At 35.9% G+C, this 22240-nt stretch overlaps 2 protein-coding genes across 4 annotated transcripts in view; both read right to left on the minus strand.

Moving 5' to 3' along the window:
* Positions 1 to 22240, minus strand: part of LOC118263264 (DNA-binding protein D-ETS-3) — a 79948-nt gene that overhangs the window by 34713 nt on the left and 22995 nt on the right. The gene's annotated exons all lie outside the window — the stretch shown is intronic.
* LOC118263262 (dynein regulatory complex protein 11-like) lies at positions 17427 to 20619 on the minus strand. The gene has a single exon (XM_035575119.2). It carries the CDS (start codon positions 20465 to 20467, stop codon positions 17816 to 17818), a length of 2652 nt encoding a protein of 883 aa, XP_035431012.2. The 5' UTR covers positions 20468 to 20619; the 3' UTR covers positions 17427 to 17815.

Raw genomic sequence — 22240 nt, forward strand, 5'->3', positions numbered from 1 at the left:
TATATTATATACGTACAAACGAGTAATCTACATGTAAGTACTAGGTAATATATATAAAGCTAAAGAGTTAGTTTTTGTTTGAACTAAATGTGTACTAATATTGGGAACTACTGAATCGATTTGTTTTTTTTTTGTATGTTGGATAGTCCTTTTATTGAAGTTTGTTGTAAGTTATAAAATGTCACGCTACGATAAAAAATATTTTAACTACTTCAAAAATAGAAAATATGTATCTTCTTGCGAGTGTGACAAGAATACATACATTAAAAATACGGTACACGTTTTGAAAGTGATCAGACAGCATCATTCCTTAATTACCTTATGTTATTCAACAGATTTGCATAAAAATCATATCATACTACAATTATATGGAAGTAACCAGTTCTTTTGAAATGTTTCATTGTGTTACTGTATGATTTGTAAAAAAAAACTATAATAAACATTAAAAAACAAAATAAACCACTGTTCGCTATAATTTCCAAAATATTTACAACTAAAAAAATATACTAAACTCTGTATCGACAGCATACAGCATATATTACATCATCATCACTTCACTGTAAAACAAAACGACATCTCCTCTCACCGAACTAAGCTACGTTTACCTTCTTAAAACTAGTAAATCCCAACAACTCGAGAGACAGTAGATACTGGCCATCTCCCTCTTCACTGGAAAGCTTTCAACCCCTTGAAACCGGGGAAACTACCCCTAAGAGCTTTCAATCCCTAAAAGGTGCCAAAATACCCTAAGTAGGCATTAAGTACCCAGGTGATGAGCCTCGTGGGTGTTATTATCGCGGAGACCGACGAACGAAAGAATAAACTGAATGGAACTATCTAGAGCTGATTGCGGAAGGTGTGTGGAAAATATAAGAAGGATAATACCTATGTATACTTTTTTGTTTGGATAGCTTCAGTATACGTTTATGTGTAAATTTGGACTACATACATCACATCAACAACCTATATGTGGCTACTGCTGATTAAAGGTATCTTCTAACAGAGAAGGTTTGAGCATTAATCGCCACGCTTGCTCAATGTGGATTTTGATTGTGATTTGATTGGGATTTTGAATGTGGATGGTGATTTAATTATATTTTTTTGCGTTGTTTTTTTTTCTATGATTCAAAGTATAAGTAGGTAAATGTGAGTGTACAGACAAGATGGAAATAATGGTATGTTGATTGATGTATTTGGTCTTAAAATATGGCTTTGGAGAAAACCCAGGTCAGGTCGCTTTTTCACCAGAGATGTACTTTGCAGCTATGCTACGAAGTTAAGAAGCTATTCTATAAAACTATGTCACCGTTTCCACTGATACTAAGCTATGTAGCTGTATGCGTAAGATGGGGTTTGAGGATGCGCCGCCGCAAAGTAACAGTACGAGGAAGATATGCAGCTCGAGTATGCGATGTGTCGATAGTAGAAGAGTTTCTTTATAAAAACATAGCTTAATGAGTCCGTCTTAACCAGTGCCAAGACATGTTTACTAATGAATATGATTTGTGGATGTCAAATGCATCCACAGCAACGTAGCACCTTTAGGGCGTCATTAAAATCTATGTTTTTCGAGGGTCTGCACATCGTCAGTCTTTTTGGAAGACACCTCAGTTTTATAACTAGACAAATCAGTCGCACCATAAAACATTGAGATTATTAAATACATTTATGCAACAATAGCTATTTATCTTAAGTGACCGACATTTCACATAATAGTACTCAATCGATATCAGAAGATGATCTGAATAGGAAAAATCTATACAGACGCGACCACCCGACGACGCAACAAAGACAACACAATTTAAAAAGAAAGCAGTTTTTGCATTAAATTGAACATTGAACATTGTAAAGTTAATTAATTCGTATAATAAAACTATAGTGAGATCGTGAGAAATACTAAATGTTCTACTAGTTTCAAGTCACAGCGTGCAGCGGGACTATCACCTCATAAGCGGCGTGCGCAGACGCGGCAACGCGGACGCGGTGTGTAAACATTTTTTTTATTATTGTTAATAATGGTGAACTTGTTTGACAAAGAAGAAACACAGTGATATTGTCTTGAAAATTATTATATATAGGTGTATTGAAACCCAAAAAAGCGTAACAGAGAGAGAGAGAAAGTTAAAGTTTAATGTTTTAACTAACAAGAAAAAATCCTTTTGTTCCAGACCCTGACAATACTAGCTATATCTGTTAACATTGCAGTTTTGTAAAGTCAAGTTAAAGGAAGTTATTAAATAAAAAAAAAAACATGAGCAAGTCAGGCTACACATGCTTGCTGACACTGCTACCGTTTCATACCAACATGCGTGTCAGTGTCAGTACTAATGACGTTTGTGGATTTGTCAAAACTTCTACGCTTGGCAGGTAGTGAGGTGCGTTTCCATTAGAAATGTGCTATATAGCTATGCTGCGATGGTATAATAGCTGTGAAACTATGTGATTGAGTAAAATGTGCAGGAAGATGCGCCGCCGCAAAGTAGCGGTGCGAGAAAGATCATATTGATAGTAACACATATGAAAGCCACACATAGCACGCATTGATAGCGTGCATCTTTCCAGATAAAAACATATCTTAGTTGAATCCGTTTCCACTAGTGCTAAGCTATGTCTACCAATGAATATTATTGGTGGAAACCAACAGCATCCACAGCAACGTAGTATAACGTAGTGGAAAAGCATCCTAAAATTTTAGTAATATTAGACTATTGTGTCTAGTTGATAAATTAAGAGTTTGGAAAAGAATTCCCTAAAAATCAAAATAGGAATCAAAAGGCATTTAGTACTCGAATATTTTTAGCTTTTGAATAAACGCGGTAAGTGAAAATGCTTTTAATCTAGATCGTATGTCCCTATAGTCTGTTCTTTCACAAAACATTTCAGAAAATACAGCCACAAAGTTCTATAGGCTCAATCTAGTGTTATACGCAACCGACAGCTGTCTCTCGCGAGAGCCCTATTTCCGTTTAAGCCCAAAACGTGTTTCACGGATTTTTAGTGTAGGCACGAGCTGTGGGGACGAGAATGTCAGAACTTTCGGACATTTCTCGTTTTATCCCATTTTCAACTGGACACAGGCTCAAATATTTTGTAACAGTATGATGATGGATTGTTACTCAAAAATATTGGTAAACTAATACCTAATAGGTACCAAATTAGAAGATCTATAATTTAAAATCTTGCAACCTAATATATCCACAATATCGGGCTCAGTAAACAACGTTTTTGTAATTTATTATAACACTTTGTATCTAGCAATTAAAATGAATACTATGGCTTTGAAAATAATTATTATAGGGTATAATTAGAACTTATCATATTACATTCAAAGAAAGAAAGAAGGTTGAAAGCTAAACTAGGTAAACAATGGCAGTCTTCTGCCATTGCTTCACAAACTATATTTTACGATTAAAATATAATAAGTTGTGGAATAAGTATGTTGCAATCGGGAATTTCTAAAAAGAGGGATTTCCAAAATATACCTCCACAAACTAAATAATTTAGGTTATTCTGTTCATGTTGAGTTAATTAGTCCATTTGCAAAACCTAGACATACGACTATAGCTGGAGTAATTGCTAACGGCTGATTTCAATAATCTATTTATCTGTAGACAGAGAGATATTTTTTTAAAGGTAAGCTCCATACAATAATTTGTTAAAGTTGTATCTCTAGTGAGCAAATCTACAGATAGTTAGAAATCGGTCGTAAGGCTACAAAATGATGTTGACAATCTTCTTTTTAGGTTTTTTGTTTCGTCACTCTTTAATATTTACTGGTTTTATTATTTATTATTAGGCCGTAAATTGAACATAGTTTTATTAATAATATTTAAGAATGGTAGGTTTTATTTAGTATATTAATTAGGTTATGTACAGTTGTAATTGGACGACACAGGTTCACTCACTTTTTATAATTTAGATTGTTGTATACGATTTCAATCTGTCGTCTGTATCTGTACTTATGAAAATACATGAGCTTAATCAAGATACATATTTAAAAATATATTCTGCATAACGTGAAAGAAAATTATGTATGTGATTCGCAAATTTTATTAGGTCTGGGTGTAATTATATATTGTTTGTTAGTGAAATTACTCATAATAATGAAGAATAACATAAATTGAGGTCACGTCAAAAGTTATGTTTTTATAATGTGCCGACTATGTATTTACTCATAATTCATTGAAGACGTGTAAATGGAGAGGAAATAAAATAACTTATTATGTAACTTATATAAGAATTGAGGGCAGCATGTACGGACACCACGAACCACTAGCACATTTTCTCTTAGTGTCACAAATTTTTAGAACAAGAATGCAATTGGTTATATATAATTTTAACCTATCCAAAGAAACACGCACGTAAAATTTGGTTCCAAAATTATTTATGACGTACGATGTGCTCGAAATTAATGATAAAAAATTAAGCGTCATAACAGCTGAAATTATTCCACAGCCAGAACACGTTCCTTAGTACTTACGACCTTTTACCAATTAGTGGCAATTAAAAAAACACAACACACTTCACGTGTCACTGCACAACACACAAGACAATAAAACTAAATACATTATATAATAATACAAGGTAATATTCACCCGCAAATAACATAGAGAAGTTGGTGAATGTGCCCGACCGACTCAGATAGTCGGCGGAGCTTTTAATATCGAGCATGATTCACGAGCAGGCCCACATCACGGTGCGTACGGCGCGCCCTACGACAAACTTTGTGACTCTTTTCGGTCGTTCAAAGGGGCGGCGACGTACCCTAACCACGCCTTAACACGCCCCCTCTCACCTCAACACACCACCCCGCCAATAGCAAAACACTCCGGCTAATCTTTATCTGAGAAAAATAAACACGGTGGGCGGTAGATAATGACGTGCAGAGCGGCGATAATCAGGCTTTGTGGTACCCGACGCCCCGCGCCGCCGTCACACAGTTTGGCGAAAATTGAACCGTTCGATCCTTTTTTACAAAGAGCATAGAACGTTTTTATTAAAATCCTATTGCCTATCGAAGTTGGCACTCGTTTCGGCTTGTTTGTCACTCGCATATTGTACTTTTTTTATTAATTCGGCCGCTCGAATTTCAGGCTCGAACAATGGCCGCCTTTCTACCCGCTTTTGTATTATTTTTATAAATTGCCTGCCTTTCCCTATCTCGATAATTGTCCATATAATTGGCTGGGTTTAGGCATATTTTGTTTTGAATTTGGTACAATGCAATTCAGGTGTTTTTGCGTACAAATGTTTGTTTTATCATTGTCCCTGATTTGGACAACAATATGTCATTTTAAACAAAGGCAGAATAATATGATTTATTGTAACACGAATACTGTAAATCTAATACAATACAATGACGTATGTTTTTAAATAAAGACCCAGTTAAGAATTATGTTAGTAGGTTTATATTTATGGCTTTATAGCTCTGACAAGCTTACAAAATGAGAAATTACAAGATATGCGTCCAGCAGACTTCATTCATTCTAGATTAAAAAAATATGAAACACTTGAATAATAACATGATTAATTACCCAAGTTATTTATCAAAACAATATTTATTCAATCAATATTCATACTCTGTACGGACGAAGCTCAGTGTTGGTATAGCGATGTCGTCTTCGTGGTCGATTTATTATAATTTATGTTCCACGCCGGGGTTACGGTCGCGACCCGTGGTCGACAAGCCGCGCCGCGAAACACCATAAAAACAACCTCCTATCACAAAAATCGAAACTGTTCCACGATAAAATATGATTAGAAATAATTTATCGTTTTTTCTTTGTAATATGGTGTATGTTGAAGGACAACATTAAGCAATTTATCAATATTTAAGTAAAATACAGTAGTCAAAAAACCATGCTTTCAAAATGATACTGTAAATAAAATATAGCTTTTACAGAATCACTGAAGCGTCTAGACGCTGCAGTACCGTATCGTCTCAGTGTCTGACAATGGAATGGTAACGTAGGCTCGCTACGTCGGTGCTACGAAGCGTAGCGAGATAGCTACGAAAAAGGTTACGCTTGCTACGACGTAGTGAACCTACTTTTCATATATTTCGCAGCTTATTTATATTGTTTGGTTATCATATTAATGTAAGGTGTATTTTCTGTCGATACCTAAAACCGGTATAAGATATGAAGTATGCATTGTTAAATTCATTTCTAACTAGAATGACAAAATCATGATTTGATCCCAACGTGACCACTAAAATATCGGGAATCAATCGAAATCCACAAACAGGTATATATAAGTCACATTTAAAAGATTTATTTATGTAGGATAGCAGGTTAATCAATTGGCTAAACTGATTAATTATTGCGAAAAGTTCCATTCTTCTCGTTAGAAAACCAGTACAATAGTTATGACCTACCTACTAGTCTTAATGACGTCACAGAAGCTCTATTGTATGTCCGTATTGTCCGTCCATCCAGTTGTTACAGCTAAATGGGGGCAGCACAGAAAATAAGAGAAAGGTTGACCGCATGCGCAGAATTCAAAACAGAAGCAATTGTGTTCTGTTCCAACCTTTGTAGAATGTGTTAATGTACCGTACGGTACTATTGTAAGCTTTATAAAATGAATCTTTTATTTTGGCTTAATCACACTAATATTGAAACTGTAAAAGTTTGTTCGTTTAGCTATTTGTCCAACAATCATGCTGAAACTACTGAAAGGATTTTGATGAAATTTTGAATACAGACGGGGTGTGAGCTGACTTGGGTGATAGGATACTTATTATCACACGAGAACGCAGGCGAAGTCGCTGGCAGAAGCCAGTTTTAAAGAAATTAAGACAGAAATAAGCGAGTAAAACGTTGGATGGTTGCACCACGGAAGTAGTAATTTACTCTGAAAGTGATTAGAAACCAGTTAACCCTTACATGTAGATATAAGGGTTCATAGGGATAGGGATATAAGGGTTAATCGTAGGATTAATCATTCATAAACAACTCTACAGTAAAACTATCCAATACATTATTCTACAAACATAATTAAAATACAAAAAAAAAAATCTAAAGAAGTTCAAGCTAAGACATTCTCTTCAACTATTCGAGTTTTTAATTACCATACTTTTGTTTTACTTTTTTTCTACGACAACCGTGAAGTTATGAAACTAATTGAGTGGGGTAATGTATTCGAGTGGCATTAATGAATGTTGCTCTCTACAAAGTACTATTATCTTCACCATAGATCACCCCTAGTTCCCTGCTCCCCTACTCCCCTACAACGCGTGCTGACTGACACCTATGACTGTACCTATTTTGTATTAAGTGTTGTTATATAAGCTTAAGTTGTATGTTAAGTTTGATTTAATTCAAAGATTAAAACTAATAGTAGCTGTATTTCTTTTTTGGAACCATGAGTACATTGTTCGTTAACCAACATGCTTCTCCTAATAATGGGACTAATATATTGGTAAAAATAATGATAAGACTAGTCTTAAGTGAACAAGTTTGCTTTTTGTTTTTATAAATTATTATGTTATCGGCTTACTGATGTAACTACGTAACTGTTTGACGAGGAACTCGACTAATTGCAAGCCATGCTAGAGGCTGAATTTCATTCATGAACAGCGTTCCGCGACACACGAACTATAAACCTGGTATGTTATATACGTATCCGTCAAAAAAAAACTAAGAAGAACAGTATTTTATATTTGTACATGACAAAGAAAATAAACATTTTAATTAAAAGCTAAATTCACACTATAACAGATTATATATTTGGCACTGAAAGTCAACGTTTACCTACCATCTGCCTAGTATTACCTAGTATCAACATTATGACTAAACCAATACATAATTACATAAACAATATAAGTCGGCATATTACTATGTATAACTGAATAAAAAAATTAAATAAGAATTCGAAGATAATAAGATTATTCGCTCACGCCTTGTTTCCATATCTGTTACACCCCATACCAGAATGAGGGTAAAAATATAATAATTTTAACAACAACCAAACACCTCAAGGCTCTGAGAGGATACGTCGTAGTGTGCGCACCCTGTATATGTGTGAGTGTGTGTGTGTGTGAGCAACAGCCATGATCGATGCCGGTGCGGCGTTGCCGCTCCGCGCACTTCCGGTTGCGACGCCGCCAGCCCTCACTAGGCTGCGTAAAACTGAAATTGTGGATTAAAGCCTACTTTTTTATTTATATGTATTTTGATTTTCATATTTCATTTTTATAGATAGATTAATAATGGTTTTGTGTTAGTTTTATGTGTAATTTATTGGAAAATGTGCTCATTTTCTTTAGTTACACCGTTTATTTACATTATTTAGAAATCAGTATATAATTGAATAGCACCATCTTCAACACACGATATTTAAAAAACCTCAGTAAGACGAGAAATACTTAACGTATCAAGAAATCACAAAAATCTTTGTTAATAGAAGACAAATAATTGTTAAACATAATCTAGTGCCTGGTTTAATAGAGAACTAAACTGATTAGTGTCTGAGTTGAGCTGGTAGCAATAATAAGTCATTAATTACATAAACACGACCTCCCAAGGGTAACGGCAATTCGATTATACATAAGCATATATAGACAAACGTACCTACATATATATAACGCTGTGTTTAAGGGTGCTTTTCCACCAGTGATGAGCTATGCTAAGTTGCTGTGGATGTGTTTGATTTCCACCAATTAATTGGTACACTTAGCTTAGCACTGGTGGAAACGGAGTCAGTTAAGCTATATTTTACATGGAAAGATACGTGCTTTGGATGTATTCTATGGATGGCTTATCTGCTATCAATACAAGGCATATTCGACCTACGCATCTTTCTCGCACAGCTACAAAGCTTACTATCACTGGAAACTGTCACATAGTTTCTCAGCTTAGCCTTTACATCTTCGTAGCATAGCTACATAGTACATATCCGCAGCTCGAACAATATAGCAAACATCCATAACACGGATCTAACCGAATCTTTCCATATAAAAACATACATTAGCTGAGTCTGTTTTTACCAGTGTTAAGTTATGTGTACCAATGGATATGATTGGTGAAAGCCAAACGCATCTATAGCAACATAGCATAGCACATCTCTGGTGGAAAAGCACTCTAATGGTTGTACATAATAATATCATTATCTAAACTCGCGTTAGTGTGCGTCTAATATAATCTAGACTAGTAATTACGCAATGAGATCTAAGACGTGTTTAACAATATATGATTAGGATACGGTTAGATTAAGTGAGCTTAAGTGAAACACAATTTAACATAATATTTCGAATCTTACTTATCTCATTATTATAAAATGAAACAGTTAATGAGTTTGTGTGTTTGAGTGTAGGTTTGTTACTCAATTACGTCAAAATGGCTGAAAGGATCGGGATGATATTTAAAGCAAGGATAGATTATAGTCTGGAGTAACATATCGGCTAGTATTTCGAGGAATGCGAGTGAACCTGCGGTCAGAAGCTAGAGTAAAATAAAATAAATAAATGAATGTTTTTAAATGTACTGAATTCTTTTGAAATACACATATGAAAAGGAGCTCAAAGGGGGTTTTGTCACTGTGAGTGAACTATTCAAATTGTCTACGATAGTTAAACATTAAATTATGCGATTTTCGCTCTTAGTGATTAGAATTGAAGGAAAATAATTACTTACCTTCAATCCGATACGGCAATCGATTAGCTATTCTTAAGTTTGCTTTGCTAAAAATGATTTAGCACAAATAATTGACTCCCAGTATATTACACAAACATACAAATATTTTTTTCAGTGCAACTTGTGCAATGTGCATCCACAGGAAATGGAATCTCCCGTGACTGATGAAACGTGAATCCTGTGAACGACTTTTCACAATGCTGTATTCAATTAAAACATAATATTAACCAACTTTTTAAAAATAAATCTGGACACGTGATGGATTTTGATATAGGTTTTAACCTATGTGATTGTTTAACATAGAGTATATTGACAAAATCTCGGTTACGACAGGCCTTAGTATGAGTTGACATTACGATTAAAGTAATCGAAACTAGAGCGTGAACGGCGCTCTGATTGGTTAGTTTATTCGAGCTGGCCAATCAGAGCGCTGAACGCGCTCTCGTATCGCTGCAAACAGTTCACGTAAATGTTTACAATAAAATAAGTTCCTTTTAGTGTTAAAATTCTATCTACTCGTTCATCGTACTGTACTAACTCAGCCAATCTTCGAAAAGTTTTGGCATACATATACTTTTCGCGTATACACAGGCGAAGTCACTGTTAAAAACGATATAGTTTAAAATATAAAGGAAATATAAGAGGAGGCACGGAAACAAAACTGTAACTTAAATAATCATCTTCACTTGACTTCACTTCCTATTACTTATTTGGGTCGATACTAAGGCTAAGACTGGACGATAGTTTTTGTTCTTTATTATTTAAACAATGCACTAATGCTGATAAATATTTCATTAAAAGTATATTAAAAGTAATCACAACAAATTTTGTTCGCAAGTTGTACGTAGTTGCAAGAAGGTTGCAGTTTGCAATTCAAAATTGCTGTCGCCTAATCTGTCTCAAACGTGTAACCCCTTAGTCGGCTCTTGTAACACCTAGTTTGCCCTACACACCTTACGATTTAATTGTACAGTCCAACTGTACAGGTATAATTGCACAGTTGAATTGTAAGGTGTGGCAGAGTGCATTACAGAGGTCTCTAGGTCACCACTCAGCATAAATACATCATTTGCTGTACATGTGGAGTAAGAAACATGATAGACTTGAGTTTCAGAAGAATATTTTTTTCTTTTTACGCCTACGTTGGCATATTTTGTACAGTGAACATGCAAACGAGTATTATTATAATTGATAAATACTTGTTCAGTGCTGTTTACTTAGTTGACTTGTGTACGTTTTTTAATATTCGTCTCACTAATAAAAAAGGTCGAAAAAACATCGATAGTCACATTTGTGCCGATCGTACTCAAAACCAATTAAAATCGCAAATATGCAATCTAAATCCAACGAGTTTCAGCTGTCTATAGCCACAGTGCATTTCGAAATTCTATTTTAATGCCTATTAGGCTGGTATTTGACGTGATATACGAAAGTAGATCAGACATAAATATATTTTGCGTTGATTGAAAAATTGAATGAAAAGGTTCTGTACGCATTGAACATTACTATAAGAATGGACTATCATTCTAAAATTAGCTAGCTATTTACAAATGATTCAGATTCCGATTAATCTATTTTTATTTTTGGGTTATAATAATGATATGCAATTAAACAACTTTGTCAATCAATGTGTCATTAGAAAGTTCAAAGTGTTTTTAGCTTCGCCCGGGCGTAGGCGGTAAAGGAAAATTCGATCAAATGCTACTTAATTTGGAAGCTTACATAATACCTATATAATATATGCAATTTAAGAATTTGTCAAAAAATGTGTCATTGGAGAGTTCTAAATGTTCAGGTCCCCTCGAACCGTAAAAAAGGAAAATGTCGATCAAACGGTACGGTAGTTAATTAAGAAATTGAAGCAGGATCAAACCTCCTCATTATCTCAAGCCATACTATCCCTCCATTATAACCCAAAAGAAAGACAAACAGACAAAAACACCTAAAATACCGGTAAACATAACATCACACAGTAATTTGATTTTCATATTCACCCCACCTGTTACATAGGTACATAGATTTTTGTTTACATCACCGGCACCGGATCGAAACGACGACTCGTAGCTCTATCTGAACTTAATTTAAAATTAATACAACCAGCCGGCACACAGGAAATGAGCTTAGAGTTGAAGGGGGACGTAGGGGGATAGAAGCGATGTGAAGGGGCGGGGGAGGGGTAGCCCGACCTCCAAATTAGACGGAGCCAACGCTATAATTTGATAACCATTGCTGCGTCGCACAGAATACACATGTTGAGTTGATTTTTTGAATATTGTGTGAATAATATGTCTATGTTTTTATGGTCGTAGCTTAATTTACTTAAGTACCTAATAGGTTTGGCAATTCTGATTTTAGAGACTACGATATAAGAATGATAACACCATAAATATGAAGTACCCAATATGAAAAAAAAAAAATAAGCCAATCTTCTAAGCATTCGTCTAGTGTCTAATCTAATTATACAGGACTTTAGTCACCACAAAGTGTTCGCTGCTGAACATAAGCCTCCTTGACGAGTCTCGGTTGAGGCGAGGCCGATTAGAAGCGACCTACATCTAGCGGCTCCGGTCTACTTGTGGTGATCCTTTTTTTTGAGGATAAAAATTATGCAATGACTTCTCTCGGCACTGACTGACTAAAAACCACCCCATTCCTACTTTTGCTTTTCGAGCCGGAGATCCGGTTACCTGCTAGGCAATCTGCAATTTCGGGTTGGCATCACACTACTGAGCTCCATATGTGGTGGTCTGATGACTTTTTGAAGCACGTGCGGTACATGACGCGCCGTACGCTCGGGTCTGGTTCTGGTCGGACGGCAAGCTACCCTTGCTCGCCGTCTACAGACCCACACTTACGAAAATCGAAGTGTCTCTCGCGACGGCTGTAACGTGAGGAGGTTCGTGAAGGATCACGTGCTCCGCCTCCTACTTAGCTAGTATGACTACTTCGCAGAAGGAGGAAACGGCATTCCATTCCTCAACATTTGAAAGTTGCGTGAACTCAAAATCTCCTTACGATTGTCATCCGAGTAGTTAAGTAGAGCCCTTGTACACTTCGATCACATTGCAAGAAAATATGACTGAACCGAGGTAATCCACACCACCCTAGATTCTACTTTCCACAATGCCCTCCATACAACCAGAAATAGAAATAGTTGCAGAAAGATAATGTGTGAGAAGTTAATGTAGAAGGACGGCATGACCCTCAACAATGAGGAAACCGAATCAAGAAAAACTAACACAATGATGAATGACGTCACCAAATATACGAATTCCTGCTATGTCCAGTTGTATGGTTATACATAATATTTACTTGTCTTATTCGTTAATTTCGATGAATTAATGGAGAGAAGCTATACTGTTAGTTACCTCTAGCCAACTGGAGTAGCCTGCACGACGTCACCGCATCTGCGCACGCTGCTCATGTTTCAAGAGTTTCTGTGACTCGAAACTAGTAGAGTTTTTCTCCATTAATTTACATGAGTAAAACGTGTTAATTAGTTGTTAGTTACTTTAGGATGTCTCACGATAGTTATTATTAAAAAACGATGAAGTTTTAATCTGTGCTAACTAAAAATTTTTTGAGAGTTTTTATCTTTCTAACATATTATGAAAAGAATAACATTTAGAGATTAGGTTTAGGTATTGTAATTTTTTCCTTAGAAGATTTAGTAGGAATCAATTTCCAATCAGGTGGCATTGGAAGACCCTTCATGAAACATATTGTCACTAAGCCAAAGCAGATAAAAATCATAACCAACGCGAATCTAATGGGGAAAAGATTAAAGTGCAAACCAAATGTGTGTCGGTGGTAACAAAGCAAGCATTCTGTTGTATAATGTGGCCAATGAGCTATGTCCAAACTGCGACATAATGAGCCTCCAGCGGACACAATAATTCCCAACATTAAGCTTTCACAACGAGAACTAAACCATATTTTATACCTTATTAACGATGACTCTAGCAGTACATTATGCTTCAAATAGTAATTTTAGGTAAGTTACACTACATAAGTAGGTTAGTTGATCTTAAGATCGTGTTTTGTGGAAAATGGACAAATTGGTACCGTATCGTGAAAAAAGAAAACTTTATCTACTCGTTGCTGAGTGTTGTAGCATCGTGATTAATTATAAAATATAATCATAATATGTGAGCTGTCAACAACTATGTAATTGTCAAGGAGCGTAAAAAGTGCATGGGATGGAGCAGCTGTGAGGGCATACCACCATTTACTAGCTATCACGTGCTAAGCTAGTGGTAAAAAACCCAATAGCCCCACTTCGAATATATCCCAACAATCCAAATCAACATACAATTTCCTGACTATTGATAGCATTTTATCGGAGAAATGTCATCGTCAGCCACTTGAAAGAAGCGAGACCTACATTTTACTAGAGCATTCCTTGACTTCTATTTAATAAAATCTGTGCCGTTCTTCCAATGAAGTTATGGACTTGCAATCTAAATAGATTGAAAACTTTTTATATTTAGATGCGGCGGCCCTCAATTTGTAAAACTTGAAACTAGGTTTTGAAATAAACTGTTTTTATGAAACAGGTTAAAATACGGACTATTTTTAAATGGACTGATTTTATTTGGTGTTAGTATCAAATACCAACACGATTTTATTTCAAGTAAAAATCACGAACCATTCAATACTGCCTAACTTTCTCACTATCCGATTATGTATCAGATAAGATATTATATTATATTATAATATATTATATTATCGGATTTGACACTGAAACGTTTAGGCGCTGGAGCCATGCTTCGGCACGAATGGGCTGGCTCGACCGCAGTGATACCCCGGCCTCACGGAAAAACGACGTGGAACAACGCTTGTGTTGTATGAGTGAGGTTACCGGAAGCCCAGTTACCCAGATTCCCAAACGACCCTTAGATTTTTAATCCCCAAAAGGCTGGCAACGCACTTGTAACACCTCTAATGTTTCGGGTGTAGAGGGGCGGCGGCGATAGCTTACCATCAGGTGACCCGTCAGCTCATTTACCGGCTTATACCATAAAACAACGTTAATAGCATTATCGAATGCGACGACACGAAACGAACTCGCCACAGACTGCGATTAAATGGTTCCTCTTTTAAATTCTTCAATCTTGCTACTTCTCAGGATGTGAGGTGGCGTTTGATTCTTGGGCGGACATCCCTATTAGCTATTGTATCCGAACAGTGCTCCATACTTCATCGTTTCCATAACTGCACCTTGCGATCCAATTTACGTGTCCATTATGATGATTCAACGAGACTTGTGGCTGAGCAGCATTTCAAGTCTGTTATTGTTAAAGAGTGGAAAGAATTGATTGTTTGTATCATATAGTATTCATGTAAATGGACAAAAGTAAATGATGTTATTTTACTGGAAGAATTAATTTTTAGATTTTTAGAGACCAATACAAGACAATTTTTATTTCAATTTTGATACAAGTTTAAGGTAAACCAGTTCTAATTGAGATTTTTTTTTCATTTCACGCGGGATAGTTGCTTCAAACTGCTAGATCATAATATATTCAAAGTACTATGTACGAGTATGTTTCCTTAAAACATAAAATATTATATGCGATGGGTATAATTAATATAAATTTAATCTGACTACCAAATCAACCGTTTTTACACAATGACAGACGAAAGACATCAACGATTCAAGGGACATTATTCGCTCTTCAAATATTGCCTTAATTAATGAAATACTTATTCATTTTTCAGGTGTAAACACAGACACAAGCAAAACGCCAGAGGGTTGCGAAAAGAACATGCCTATATTATAACAGTCTGCTGAATTTCAGACAAAGGCGAGTTTTCATTGAAAAAGTTTCAGCAGCGACAACTTAAATTAGTTTATACAGCGTTGAACCGGCTTCAGATGGGACAACTTGGTCCAATGCACCCCGCTCCAGGGCTACAAACTTTTATCAAAGCCATCTCAGATCAAACCTAAATTGCTTTCAGTTCGCCTTGAATTAAAGGTCCTAGAGTAAATACGAATGAAGTATGCAAGCTGTTTTGTATCTTAAAATGATATGGCAAAAATAAATGTAACATTCGTGCTAAATTAATTATTATGTTATCGGCTTACTCACGTAACTGTTTGACGAGTAACTCGACTAAGCTCATATTCATGAGCAGCATTCTACATTAAAAATAAACACTACATTCTTTTCATACACAGAAGACAAGTCGAGTTCCTCTTCAAACAGTTATGTGAGTAAGCCGATTACATAATAACTAAAAATAAATGTGTTTAAAAACACCTTATTTTGTTCTTAATTTGCAATGGTATAGAGGACTTCATGATCAGTGTACCCTACCATGATCTTGACCCAAGTAATTTGTATCTGTCAGTTTGTCTGGCTTAGGTCTAGCATTGTTCATTTGTAACCCACATTTGCGGTGAACATACCCCACAAATTCCGACAAACGGGATAATTGTGTCCGAATGGCCTTTGGACAATTTTTAACGGTTGTTGCTGTGTTTAAGTTACTGGTGGGATGATGGTCTACCCTTCATCATCAGCAGTAGCCTGTTTCCAATCGCTGTCTATATTTGTATGTACCTGTGAGCGTCTTTCACTACATTTGCCTGTGGTTAAGACTCCAAACCACATCTACTCGGACGGGCAACAGCGTATGGTTTTATTACGTAGAGATAGTAATATGTACTTTAGCTGGTGGTTGAACTAGCTAAAGTGCACTGCAGACTAGTTTCAATAGTTTACTTTACCTACGTTTACCCTACATAATTATTGTCTTTGAATACAATTCGATATACTTGAGTAAGTAGTGTAGTTTCCATGATATATTAAAAAAAATAAGCATTACATAGTACGTACATTAATTGTCGACCACAAAAAGAACGTTCCGAAACGGCCCGCGGAACTGCTCAAACATCCAAGCGATTAACATATGAACGGAGTACAAAGAGGCTAATCATATTATCAGCTCCTAGATTAGCGGTAGGAAGATATAAAGGGTCCATTGTAGTGCGGCAGCATCGGAACCTCCTCGCCTCTCCTCGCCCCGCTGCACGGAAATGGCGGCGGAGAACGGAGACAGCGACATCCGGAGAGGTGAAGCCAGCGGTGCCCGGCTCAGTGTAAACCCGGGTATTGTCGGACGAACACCCACCTACGACCCACTTTTTGAAATACCCGTTATTATCCGCCACTCCGACGGATTGTTATCTTAAGAACGCAGCTTCGATTGGTCTAATCCAATTTATGGGCAACTTTGAGTTTAAAGGCGATCTCTATTTGGCTAGATATAACATTGACATCAATCATAAAATCATGTTGAAAATACTTACTACTAAGTAATTATTATTCGTAAAAATAATATAACTCATATTTTTTAATTAAGTATAACGCAATTTATACTAACATTCTCTTTCGTGTTAAATTCTGATGCAAATATTCAAAACTAACCAACAAGTTTCAGTTTCCAACATTCATTATTTTATGGTAATCAAGATCGTGATATTTAAAATAAACCACTTCACAATAATATTAAGTCCAGCGCCATCTTGCGAAGCAAGCCGATTTTACTTGCAGCCGCGCTTGCTACTCGTAAGCAACTAGCGCTCTCTATCTTAGCGATAGTGAACTAACGGTAAACAGGGGTTGCGAAGCCAATAGCGTCGCCCTTCGCCATAAGTCATTGTGAGATTGCGTCTTTCTTTTTTGGGGTAGATGGGGTGCTCTTTAGATAAACACGGCCATACTTTCTCATAAAAATATTTTTCGAAGCCATAATTTAAACATTGCGTTAGTAAAGACAGTATTATGTTAAGAAAATGTTTAATAATGGTTATATGCCTGCTTGGGTTGATTATGTGATAAAGACAATCAAGAACGCCAATTTAAAAGAAAACTTGAAAATCGTGTAATTAAGAAAATGAGTAATCCCCGACACGAACCATAGCCAGAATTTTAGAGGTGGACGGTAAGTTCGCGCATTGTGTATTTTCTTAATATTTTAGTGGTTGCTGAATTTATATAGTATTAATCATGTTTTGTTAGAAAAAGGAAAGTAATTTATATTGAAAGTTAAAGTGAAAAAGGAAGTTGATTATTAAAGTAAAAATATTCTATACGCGAACTTATCATTCACCGCGAAAATTCTAGCTAAGATTCGTACCATGTTAACACCAAAAGAAAATGTATTACAGCTCATTGATTTTTCTTCTTTTTCTTATCATTTTTCAATTTCATAATATATTGACTCTCGAGAATAAGCATGTAATCCAAAAACTTCTGTCCCCATGGCGAATATGACAAGTACCATGCCTTGTACATTTCGCTGTCCCCCGTATCCATAATCTGGACTCTTTCTGAATTCAATACCGCTGATAATATTTCCATAGGGTGAAGAGGTTTGTAATAGAGCTCAGTCAAACGTTTACCAGACATCAATTTATCAACAACTGTACGAATAGTGCCAATGTCGTAGCCTTTCAGAGCTTGCGATAAAGAAGATACATTAAAGTCACGGTTGACTCCATGAAACTTCATCAGCATTTGTGTCAATATTAAAGAAATACTCCCATAGTCTGTTTTTGGTATCATTATAGTTGATGGAAACACTTTAAACATTGTACTATTTTTGGCCAGCCAAGGTTCTGTGGCTGTACCAATAACTAATATCTTATCGTTTGTTCCAATCGGTTTCACGATTTCTTTAAAGAAATCCTTTGATAGACGCGTCGGATCAAACATTTTTTCTTCTTTTGGCACCCTTTTGTAAAACAACTTATCCGCTTGATCTACCAGTATAACTGTAGGTTGCATCATCCTACTAATTTTGTTTACGTAACTGAGCATAATTTTAGTTTTCTTTCCTCCTACAAATTTATCAAAAACATTGAAAGGTGATAGATCAATCAATAGAGAGTTAGTCTCGGTTGCGATTGCATACGCTAATGTTTTTTTGCCGACACCTTTAGGGCCTACGAGCAACTGTGTTCTCTGTAGACCAGCACATGTGGCCCCAAGAGTAAGGAGACATCGAATTCTTACTTGTTCTTTGACGTCACCCATACAAGGCGGTGGGAACGTCGGGGTCCAAAGAACAGCTCTGCAGTCTGCAGCAGCATAATTTCTGTCACCCCAGTAGTCATCTAGAGTCATACGAGGATATTTCCTTACAATACCACTATCAGCCAATCGCTGGAATATAACCTCTGGAGGCAATTTTTCAGGTTTCGGTACCTTAGGTTTTCTTGGTTTTTTCCTTTTTTGTGTCATAGGCATCTTGCGGCCTAAAGTTGCATAATCCGTCTTGAGAGCGTTTTTTAATATTTCTAACTCCAGTCTCATAATTTCATCAGCAATCGGACGCATTTCTATTTTTAGGTCCTTGTAAGCATTTTCTGTTATTAATCGCATAATATATCCTTTCATTGCATCTAAACCCGCTGTTGGAATATCGATATCACCCCACGTAGCTTCATAATCACACCAATTAAATTTTAAACCCTTGTGTTGTTGACCAATCATAATATGGATACCAGGGTCATTGTCGGGATTCATACGCGATTTGTTATAATCATGGATTCTTTTTCTCTCTCTATCTTTAGCTTCTTGTGCTAATCGTTTCTTTTCTTCTCTTGCTGCTAGTTTTTCAGCTTTGATTTGTTCCTTGCTTTTAGGTGTTGCCGATTTCATTTTTTTTTCTTCAGCTGTACGCCACTCTACGTATTCTTCGACTGTGAATGTTTCTCCTCGTACAACTAATATAGTTCCGCCTTCTTCAGCCCAAGGAAATTCATCAAATACATGTTCTGCTCTAAACCACTCAACAAACCACTGTCTAGTTTCATCAGTTATGTCATCCAATACATCTCCTTCTCTGAGTTTTAAAACTCGTGCTTTTTCTTTTACGTTTTCATTTACCCATTGTTCATAATACATTCGTCTATATTTACGTCTTGCTTCCCTTACCTTTTCTAATTGAATTTTTTCTGAAGGCGGTTTCCACGAAGAAATAGTCATACCTAGCTTTTCTTTTAATTTTTTTTCTCGAGCATGAATGCGCTTAAGTTCCATATATTTTCTACACACTTTTTGAATAATTAACGCACCTGCATTTCTTATATCTTCTCGTTCTTTAGGCTTTTTTAACCCTGCTAATTCCAAATATAAATTTTCATCTTGAAACCTTTTATGCACTCTTTCTGTAATACACAGTCGAGATCTTTCCATTCTCTGAATATTGATAGCATTGACGAATTTGGGATCTGACAGTCTGGGATCAACTTCTTTTATTTCTTCTTCTTTAAAATAAAAGGATCTTTTAGCTTCTTGTTCTTCTAGTTGTTCTAATCTTTCTTGCTCCTCAAGATCAAGTACTTCTTGTGTTTTTGGCGGGTCTCCTATACGATTACCCGCAAATATTTCATCTATAATGTATTGCATCTCCGCTTGTCGTATTTCGAATGGATAGAAAAAGGGACAAAGTATCTCAATATCTTGAGGTTGTATTAATAATTGTTGCAACGCGTTGTCAGGATAAGTGAATTCAAAGACTTCAACTTCTTCTAATGTTCTTTTTAACTCGATAATACGACATGTTAAGCCGTCTATGATTTTCTTTATGTATGGTCTTCGCTGCGCTTGTTCCATCTGATCGTAGCAGTCACAGAGTTGGTTGTATAGCTCACAGTACTTGCAGTATACTCTACCGACTACTTCCACTGCCGTACCCTGAGGTTTGACGCCGACATAATTTATTGCTAACTCTTGGATGCGCTCATCTTCCAATAATGCAAGTTTAAACTGTTCTTTGATTTGCAGCCATCGTGCGTAGTAGTCTTTGTTCGACATTTTCAATACTTTGTAATTTTATTTATAGTGACTAAAAAAAACATAAAAAATATTATAAAAAAATATGTTTAGCATTGCTCAATAAATAATGGCAAGTAAAACTATCACATCATTTTACACTTTGCGTAGTGACATTTTCAAATTGACAAACCCTGTAAAATAGTTTTTGTATTCCGTTTGTCCTTGAATAAGAATGAAAGCTGACAGCAAAAGCCATCCTAAAAAAGGATTTAATCTTATATAAATGTCGTAATGAAAAAATCCAACAAAAAGAATTAAGTTCAACTGTATCAATTGAAGAGGTTTTTGCACATATGTAGTTTTTTATTTCTAAAGTAAAGCACTGAAATCTGAAAACGCAGAAATATATTTTCTGATCTCAAAATATTATGCAGAATAAAAAAATATCAAAGACGAAATCTAAATAAAGTGTCAATGTATCGCTCGTTTTGGAAAAGCCCTATCTTCTAAGTTATAAGGGATCTTTAACAATGGAGGGCAACAATAAAAATGTTTTAAGTGTGCCTCCGTACGTTCCATTGAACATTTGAATCGTGTGCGCACGCGCTCCCGCTCGTCATCTACGTCCGGTGCATGACGCGTGCCTGGTGCGTGGCGTAATCCATAAGTGACAGCGATTAGAACTGCCAATTAAAAGAAATAGGTACATTTGTAGATATAAAGATTGTTGTATTTTATTTGTTTATAGTATGGGTGTACTTCTAGTGTGCTGCTTCACAAAGCTTACATAGTGTTATTTTTCGTTTGACTCCCATTCAATTACATAGGTAACTAAAAAATACAACTTTAACAGATTTTTGAAGTGTTTCCGACATTTCGACAAAACTGGTCGAGTGAGTGATAATTTATGCAGTAAAATAATAAATATATTCCACCAATAAAAAAAAATTAAGTAGGTAATGACAAATAAAAAATCCTAGACTTTTTGAAAAAATATAATTCTTTGATTTTGTTATCAAGCTTCCTATATTTTAGATCATACATGACAGAGCTCGCGACATCCCTTATCTTGGGCCCGTAAACATCCCCGAAATGCAACGTAACAATGATTTATGCCACAACCCTCGCTTGTATTCATTACTGGTGTAGAAATTTAAGCCATTTATTTTGTTAACTCTGTCCCGGGCAATAAAGTAGCTAGAGGGTGCGATTATAGGGATCTGTGGAACCGTAGTTTGTAATCTTAATAGGTATTCATAGTTTATATCTTTTGAATAATTTATATTGTTACCGATCACAGTGTTTGAAAGGCAACATTTGAAAACAACCCTTAAATTCCTAACTCTCAAGAAGCCGGCAACGCACTTGTAACGCTTTTGGTATTTCAGGTGTCCGTGGGCGGTGGAGATAGCTTACCATCAGGTGATCCGTCTGCTCGTTTACCGGCTTATACTATAAAAAACATTTTCGAGAATTTATTCAATATTCAAAGTTCGTTTTACGTGTGTGAATGAATAAAAATCTTAATAGAATTATACATTTTTTCTGTTTTGTTATGAATTTCAACAAGATCCGTGAACGCTTAAAAACAAAATCACGTTCAATAAAATCTGACAAAATCCCAACAGCACTATTAACCCTGTAAACGCAACGCTGGGTCCCGAATACCGAGACCATTAATTCCCCATCCCGATTCGTTACCCCCACCCCCACCGTGATTCTCACGGGTTACCATCTTTATTACAAAAGTAACGATAGTCCAAAAATTAGTCTCGGCTTATAGTCGCTCCTCCCATACAGTTACGATGCGCC

This window comes from Spodoptera frugiperda, chromosome 25 (genome assembly GCF_023101765.2).
Source record: "Spodoptera frugiperda isolate SF20-4 chromosome 25, AGI-APGP_CSIRO_Sfru_2.0, whole genome shotgun sequence".
NCBI lineage: Eukaryota > Metazoa > Arthropoda > Insecta > Lepidoptera > Noctuidae > Spodoptera > Spodoptera frugiperda.